Source organism: Austrofundulus limnaeus, unplaced genomic scaffold (assembly GCF_001266775.1).
Source record: "Austrofundulus limnaeus strain Quisiro unplaced genomic scaffold, Austrofundulus_limnaeus-1.0 Scaffold205, whole genome shotgun sequence".
NCBI lineage: Eukaryota > Metazoa > Chordata > Actinopteri > Cyprinodontiformes > Rivulidae > Austrofundulus > Austrofundulus limnaeus.
Genome location: NW_013952607.1, coordinates 291,081 through 299,941, shown reverse-complemented (window position 1 = coordinate 299,941; position 8,861 = coordinate 291,081). Strand labels below are relative to the sequence as shown.

The 8,861-nt window shown below is 39.0% G+C and overlaps 1 protein-coding gene across 9 annotated transcripts in view; it reads left to right on the top strand.

Moving 5' to 3' along the window:
- Positions 1–8,861, top strand: part of eya4 (EYA transcriptional coactivator and phosphatase 4) — a 57,026-nt gene that overhangs the window by 29,814 nt on the left and 18,351 nt on the right. For all 9 annotated transcript variants that reach the window (XR_001311042.1, XM_014018885.1, XM_014018890.1 and 6 more), the window contains 2 exons: positions 2,411–2,460; positions 5,186–5,307. Coding sequence is in view for 8 of the 9 variants with exons in the window: in XM_014018885.1 (XP_013874339.1) it covers positions 2,411–2,460; positions 5,186–5,307 (172 nt within the window). In the remaining variant the exon portion in view is untranslated. The remainder of the gene's footprint in view (positions 1–2,410; positions 2,461–5,185; positions 5,308–8,861) is intronic.

Genomic DNA, 8,861 nt, shown 5'->3' with positions numbered 1-8,861 from the left:
ATTCATTTTAACGTTTGTTTTTAAAAGTAGTTTTCTTTTTGCTTTCCCAAAACATATTACGAATTTTTTAATTAAGACATTTAAGATGCAAAACCCATAAAAAGTTTATAGGAATTATTTTACGATGTAAATACAGATGAAAAAAGTGTTAAAATTATTTTCAACTGATTTTTATTTTTTTTATTGAGCTTAACTGTGAGTCATCCAAGCGCATGGTATTATATTCCCTGCTGGATTGCTTATTACAGCTCTTTGTGCTCTTTTCACAGAGAAAATAATTACGACAAACAAGTGAACCCATCTATACGTATGTTTAATGACAGATTTTAGGCTGAGTTATCCAAATTAATAAAATAAGGGGGGAGAAATGCCCTTCACCTTTTTAATGTGACTCACGTTTATAGGGTTAGGTTTATTCTAATGTTAGAGTCGCAACTTTCAGTAAAACATAACTTGTATAGTTCATTTAATTAGTAAGGTAGACATATTTATCCCTCAGGGAGTCCTTGTGCCGGCCAGGTAGTCTTCCAGACTGGTCACCCGGTCAACCAGGTCAAAGGTCATCTATTTAAGTGGCTCAGGTGACACAGATGGTTTATTCAGACACTGGCCACCGAAAAGTCCACTCCAACTGGGGTGCTTTGTTTCATCGTTACAAGTAAAATTCATTCCAATTCACACAAAGAGAGTATTACTGAATTTGAAATACAAAAAGCAGCGTTATGTTCATTTTATTTATTTATTTGTATTATTATAAGAGTTTATTAATTATATAAAGCAATTCAATAACATAAAAAAAGAAAAGTGAGTTTGGATTTATATGCATATTCATATTTCATTCATTCAAATATAGACATATTCAAGCCATTATACAAAATACACAAACAATAAGTGTGAATGCTTTTGCAAATAGGCGTATTTTAACTTGAGGTCTAAACAATATTGTTTGGTAAAATAATTCAAACATGCTTTAAAGAATACAAAAATCCTGAAAGGTCCATTTATTTTTTTTATTATGAAACAAGTGGGATTTTATAGGAAAGATAAGAGAATCTGAGGCAAGTGAGAAACTCGAGCACGAAGGCAAAGCAGAATCATAAAAACGTAATCCAAGCGTGTGTGCTTAGATTTTCACGGATTCTGTTGAGACAGACATGCAGCTAAGCTTGTGTGTTTGTGTGTGTGTGTGCGCTACGTGTGGATTGCTGTTTCTCACGACGGTTCCGTTGATGCTGTGACTGACAGCCTTGTTAAATTTCAGCAAAGCATGAAACGGGACATGAAAGTGGCTTGTGTGTGTGCGCGCCTGTGAGGAAAGTGATCCATACGAGGAGCGCAGCCGACCTTTGAACCGTGCCTTAAACAGCTAAGTGCTGCTTCTTATTCCCTCTCAGCAGGATCCTCTAATCAGAACCATAACACCATGATTGTGTCCTCCACACACAAATGTCTTCACGACTGCAAGTTTAACGTCTGCTCAATCGAGCACGTTCTCTAAACTCACCAATGATTGCAACAATTTGGAAATACCTCGGATATATGCTGCCAGGGTGAATTTGGCTCTGTGTGTGTGTGTGTGTTTGGCGCCCTGTGTGTGCCCTACACCTTGACAGTGTGTTGACACAGTGATTATAGGGCAGCTGGTACACATTGGCCCTCGCTCCGCCCTGCATTTACTGTTCTAATTAGTTCCTGTTTCAAATAAGAGAGAGGAATTTTAATAGAGAACCACTGGTCCACTGTGTAACTACACAGCCCCTCGCACAAAGACTCAAATAAAACCAGCCTGTGTGTGTGTGTGTGTGTGTGTGTGTGTGTGTGTGAGGAGTGCAAAGATGCACTCGGACTGATGTTTGTTTTATTCGATTTTCTTCCTACTTCACTTTTGAAGTACATGATTGACGTGACCAAGTGTCTCTTATAGCCCACAAAGTCAAGGCTGAGTTCAGTTTCTGCAGTGACATGTTTAACAGCCTCCACTTTGACCTAACATGACCCCACCAGGACCTTTCAACTCTTAACGGGTTCAGAGATAGACGAGCTCAGGATAGAGTCGGGTCACAGGTGAACAAGGGAAAGTTATATCCGTCACGTTGATTAGCAACCTAGTCGTGAAAGCTGCAGTCGTGGACGCCACGATTTATTATTTTTCTGCCAATTTGTCTTACCTCTGATGCATTTTTAAAATAAGCTTTGTTTTTTTTTTTTATTTTGTCTTCTGTAAGCATCGTGGGCGGAAATAGTTCCAGTTTGTGATGCTGGTGTAACGTGTCTGACTCATTAACGCTGGTTTATGGGGCTCGTTTCTAACATAGTGAACACAGCCTCTGATGGAGTGTGTGTAATGTAATGTGTGTGTGTGGCCATGTACGTGTGAAGTCATTTACTCCACTCTCTTTATATTCTGCAGGTGAAGAAACCACACAGTGAATCTCATGTTCCAGACCCTTCAGACGCCAGGTATGCTCCTATGTGTTTGTCTGCCTACTGTAATATGACACAGATTTTTTTTTCTTTAATTCGGCTGTGTGTGTCTGTGTGTATATGTGTGTGTGTCCTAGTTCTTTGGTCATGGTGCAGAGAGGTGAGGTTTCACTGCTGTTAGAAGCTGTGATGAGGTCATCATCAGTCCTTACCAAAAGCCTTAGTGTCTGAAACACACACAGATATGCACACACACACACACGTTTGTTCTTCTGTCCTCATGAGGACTTTGTATTGACTTCCATTCATTTACCAGTCATTTCTAATGCCTAACATTGACCCTTTACCCTAAACCTAACCACCCCAGTACATACCTGACCCTAAACCTAACCATCCCAGTATATACCTGACCCTAAACCTAACCACCCCAGTACATACCTGACCCAAAACCTGACCTAAAATCAATTCACACTTTAGTCCTAAATTGAAACCCTGACCCACTAATGGTATTTCCCCCAATGGGGACTGGGCTTTTGTCCCCATAAGGAACAGTGGGTTCTTAACAGGCTGTGTACCAGGAAAATGATCAAAAATCATCCCCACACGATAGCAAAAACATGTACACACACAGACGCACACGCTAACTCAAACAAACTGAGAAACAAACTGAACAGGCTGTACACGCTTAGGCAGAAAAATGTTAGTCTGCTTATTAGAAACAAGTGGTGTTGATCTTATAACGAATCTTTCATTTTCTTCCATTTAAACAAACTGAAGGAAGAAAACTAAATTGAGTACTGAATGGTTTCAGTTTCTTCAAAAAAAGATTTTTAATTGCAAGAATGTAATTTTACTGGAAAACGGGACAGCTTAAAAGCACTTACTTTTCAAATTGAGGTTTGGTGGATCAGTAAAGGGTAAAGAATATCTTACCTGTTGTGGATGGATTTTTAACTGACCTCAGTTTAAACAAATAGAGGTTAATAAACTTAACACACAAAGTAAGGACAGTGTTTGGTAGATTATTTTTTGTTGCAATAAGGCTTCTTGGCAATGAATCTTATAACGAGCACCTGATTGGCAGCCCCTGGAGGTACCAGAAGCTCAAAACAAGTGTCAATAAGAACAGCAAAATAGGAGAAGATTTGGCTAATTTTTCGCGTGCACAACCCCCATATTAAGCTCTACTGCTCATCCCACAAATGCATGTTCCTTACAAATGTGGCCTCATTTTAAAGGGATATTACCAGGATTTCAATGAAGTATTGTTACAACAAAGAAATTATCTACTGAACACAAATTTCCTTACTATTTGTGCTAAGTTTACTTTGATCTCAGCCTTGCTCTGACTAGCCATTAGCTTGTCAATCCAGTAAGAATTAAACTGTTTTTTTTTCCACAATGAAACCATTTTAAAGCCCCGTTGACAATTAACTTAAAAGACAACAATGAAATTAACCCAATTGTACATTTATAGTTGGAGGCCACAATCTATTTCCTCACTTCAGCGTGGGTTGCATTTGACTTGAATGTTGCCTATTTTACTCAGGCCCAGACGTAATGTGAAAACCAGAAAAGAGTTTATGAAACACCCGCTCCTGCCATTGCCTCCCAAGAGGAGCAAAACAAAACGAGGGGAGACGGGTGGGGTGCAAGGAGGGGAGGAAGAAAATGGAGTTCCTGTTGTTGGAGGACAAAATAAAAGGATGGATGAAGTGTTTCTGACACACGCAGAAAGAATCTGTGAAACATCTTAACTTTTTTGTCACGTATAGTGGATATATTTTAAACCGATGGAATAGCAATCAGCAGCATCGTTCCAAAACGAGAACTCTCCTCTTTCCTCTCGTTTACCGTACTTTTTAAAATCGTGTCCATTTTTTTTGTAGCTCTTTGTTTTGATTCTTCCAGTATTAAACATTTTTTTGTCATTTTGGCTGCGGGTTGCAGTCAAGTGGATCTGCCCAGACTTTCTGCTTTCTGATGCTCACGCAGATGTGCGCTACATTTCACACAACAGCTCGTATCTGTTTACTTCTCCTTCCATCTCTTTCATTTTGGGGTTTTTTATGTCCCACAAAAAAGCAAAAGTGTGACCTAGCCTGTGGGCTAACCGAGTCGGGGTTTAAAGAGAGAATAACTTCAAAGAACTTGTCAAATTGTGGATTTGTGGCAACTGTGCTGACGACTCGTAAAAAGTGTTTTAGGTTCATTTTAAATTTTTTTGACAAAATTTTCTGAAAACACCTTTCGCTGGGTTGCAAATAATACAAAGATGACTAAACAATAAATGCAAATAAATGGAACGCAGAACATTTAATCTGTTCATGTCTAACTTTCACACACATCCACACTCTCACTTTATCATGGCCTCCTCGTGTGCTGCTTCATCCCAGTCATGCATGCAGAGCACATTGTAAAACTAAAGCATGCTGGCAGGCTGTGGGTTTGTGCTGGAGCCCAGAAATGTGTACACACACAACCACGCACACACAAAAAAAAAAAGCCACTCCATAAAAGAGTGAACAGGCCCACAGACAATGTCAGCCACCTCTGAACACGATCTCATACACGCTAACTGGTGCTGAGCAGCGTGATGTTTACGACTGACTGGGATTCCTATGTGCCTTTTACGGTACGTCATTGAATGTGCTCACCGGGATCCAAACACAATGTTTCAACAGCCTGCTGCCGTTAATCTGCTGCTCCGTTCAAATGTCGCACTTCATCTTCTCGCCTCCCTCGTCCTCCTCGTCGTTAGGTCCATGGAAATGCAGGACCTAGCCAGTCCTCATAACCGTGTCGGAGGTGGAGATTCGACAGGCTCCAAGCTGGACAAGAACAACCTCGGCAGTCCCTCCATCACCACCAATGGAACAGGAGGTGAGAAGGCACATGTTTGGTTGTTTATGAAGTCATTGAACGCAATAATTGTTTCATTTTTATCCCAAAAATTAAAAACTTGCATATGTGGACTAAGAGAGACAGAATACCCCAACTTACATATATTGTACATTTATTATCAAGCAAAAACTCTTGGAGTGAGGTTTTCCCACCGCCTGTGTTTGATGGTGAGAAACTTGTTTAAAAAAATAAATACCGTTGATTCACGTTGGAAAATAAAAACAGCCACAAGTGTTTAAGACTCTTCATCAGCATATCTAACACATTCTCACTCCCGACTCATCACATATTGACGCTTTTCCAAGGTTCCCTCTGCGTCTTATTTTGACGCGTCGGGTACACCCGTCACGTCAGTTATTGACGCACCAGGCATTTCTGTGTTCCCTCGGCATCCAGGTTTGATGCGTTGGGACGCAAAATATAGGGGTCTTTGAGATGTTAGAGATCAAGGTTCATGGTTAATTTTAGATAGTGGGGTCAGGGATAGGATGTCTAGGGTGAATATTAGGTAATTTTAGGCTTTGGAACACATAGTTGACGTGAATTTCCTACACTTTCTAAAAWTGGTTAATTTTAGGGATCAGGGTTGATGGTTAATGTTAGGTACTAGGGTCAAGGACAGGATGTCTAGAGTGAATAAAGGTAATTTCAGACTTTGGGACGGTTAGTTTTTGTGCATTTTCTACACTTTCTGAAATTATGACAACGGATTCCGACCCATCTCGTCAACAACTGATGCAAGTGGGGTACCCGACGCATCAAAATCGGACACAGAGGGAACCTTGGAAAAGCATCAATATGTGACGACTTGGGAGTGAGAATGGGTTGGCATATCATGGTCCTGGGGGAGGAGTGTTGGCAGTGTATTTATGACATGGTGCGTGCATTGGTGTGACTCGGTGGTCAAGAATTGGAAGCACAATTGGCCACCCAGGCCACATGTCTGAATGATGACTGTGATTGGGTTTAGGTCATGAAAACAACCCGGTGCAGACGTAGCACCTGTAGTGGTAACGCTGGGCTTGTGGCAGGTGCATCTGCAATCTTACGTATCATCGTAGAAATGTGCTGCTGAAGTTAGTTACAGTGAGGGTGCAGAAAAGCATCACAGGGACACAGAACGTAGCAGGAAAACCCTATTTGGTGAGTATTAAGATTGTAACGAGGTCATGATAATTCCTTCATGTTCTGATAAGTTGTGGAGACGTTATCAAAGATTGCAAATGTTCAACTTTGCCAAAATTGTTCAAACTATTCTTTTGATCCTGACTTACCAAGTTGAATCATGTTTCCATCTGAATTACAGTTAAAAGTGAAATAAATAAAATCAGTTGTTATGACTAAGGTTTTTACAGCAATGGCAGTTTATAAAGTCAATGCAGCTGATGACCTCCATAAAACACCATTGTTTTTTTTATTTTAGAATATATAAGGACTTCTACAAAATATTTACCTTCCAAAAAACATTCATTACAAGATGTAACTTGTTCTTGGCAAAAATGCCTGATTGTATTGAAATTATTTGTTAAATAAATCATTGGTGTAGTGGACAGAAATACATTTTGAGGACTTTTAGAGTGAAAGAATGAGAGCCGTAGATGGGGTCTTGCGCAAACCACGAGAGAATGTGAGTAAACACACTGCAAATCACTCCTGCTCTGCTAACCACTCGGTAAAGTGTGTTTGTGTGTGTTTTTTGGGGTGTGTATTTTTCTGCGAGCCAAAAATCCCACTGGAAACTTTCCTGTACAAAAGCATTAAAGCATCACTGCTTTCTTAGATGTCAGCACCAGCTCAGGCATTTCTCTCTTCTTTCTGGTTGCCATTTGTTATTGTTTTTTTTTTTTTCTTTTCTGTCCGTTGCCCTCTTTAATATATTTTTTTCATCTGTCCCCTTTAATCCTCCTCTATTCTTTCACTGATGTGTTTTGATAGTACAGTTAAATGTCACGACCCTGAGTTTGGTTGAGAGCACTTAAAACTAGTCATATAATGGAAAATGTGAGCCTTTTTTTTTTTTGCATCTATGGACAATTACAGAAATAACTGCACCAAATTAGAGCACATCAAATCATTCCTGGATGAGCTCACGGTTAATAGTTTGAGCAGACAGAGTCGGGACTACACACACACAGCCAAAACAAACTACATAACCAGCATTCCCCTCACTTAACATCAGCCAACACTCGGGCCCACGGGCCATCACCATAGCAACTCATTTGTCTTCATTACAGCTGGTCCAGTGGGTTGGATTGCTCCCTGAGGGGATTAATGAAGCTGTCCTGAATGAAATGGAGTTCTCATATGGTTGTTAATAATGAGGTTTAAAAGTGACTAAAAGACTCTGTAAATGTTGCGTTAGGTAACAGGCATGCTCTTGTTTTAAAAATGGTCCATTCTCTCTTTTTAATGATTTTTTTTAGAATACTTTGAAATTTTGGGGAACATCTTTAACATTTGTTTGCGTAAAATGTGATCCATGTCCAGTCTGACATACTGAGATACTTTTAATTAGTTGTGCAGTTGATAGTCGTCTGTCTCAGCGAGACTGTTGCTGGATCGTGTTCTGGTACTCCGGTTTCTTCCCATAGACCAAAACCATGTATGTTGGATTAATTGTGACTTTAGTGGGTAAAATTATTGATTCATCAATGTATTGCAATATTTATAATTTCCAATTCAATATCGATTTCAGAAAATCCTTTTAATTGATTCGATCCCCTGGCCAGTTTGTCATGTTTTTATGTTTATATTTAGAACAAGCTTTATTCTGCTACTGCTTTTTTTTTTCTCAGATTATTTATTTCTCAAAATTGTTAATCCAAAAATTCTTAACCCATGGGCCGTGAGCGCCACCTTGAAGGCCTCAAAAGAACAACAGTTTTTAACTTCGGGCAAGTACAGTTCGCTGCAGCATGCAGAACGGGGCGGTGACAGACCTTTCCGTCAGTCCCATACCTTATATGGAAATGGGACTATTGCATTCCGGAACTGAAGGGGGCGCTAGTGACACTATTTTCTATCGAACACTTTCAACATTAACAATACAATTTTTTTTTTATTGAAAGCTTTATACAAACCACAAGGCAGTATAACAAATACGTATTCGATTACAAAATAAAGAGGCATAGGTGCAGAACAGATAACTTAAAGAGAAAAAACAAACAAACAAAAAAAACAAAACAAAAAAAACCTATATATAAATAAATAAAAACACTGAAAACAATACAAATTTTACAGTAAGGAATTTCTTATCTTTATTTGCACCCATCCTTTTTCTCTTTTATGCAAGTTTGTTTGTTTGTTTGAAATACGCCTTATTGTTTGTACATTGTATCATTTTGTGTGTTCTTTGTTGTTTAATAAAAAAAATAAAACAAAAGAAATTTTACAGTAAGGAAATGGCTACACAACGTGTTATGTCACGTGGTATGTCCCTTTTCATTTACAAATCTTTATTAAATCTTTGTTGTTTTTGGATATTAATATTATATTACAGTAACAAACTAACCTTAGGCATTAAACCTGTGAGG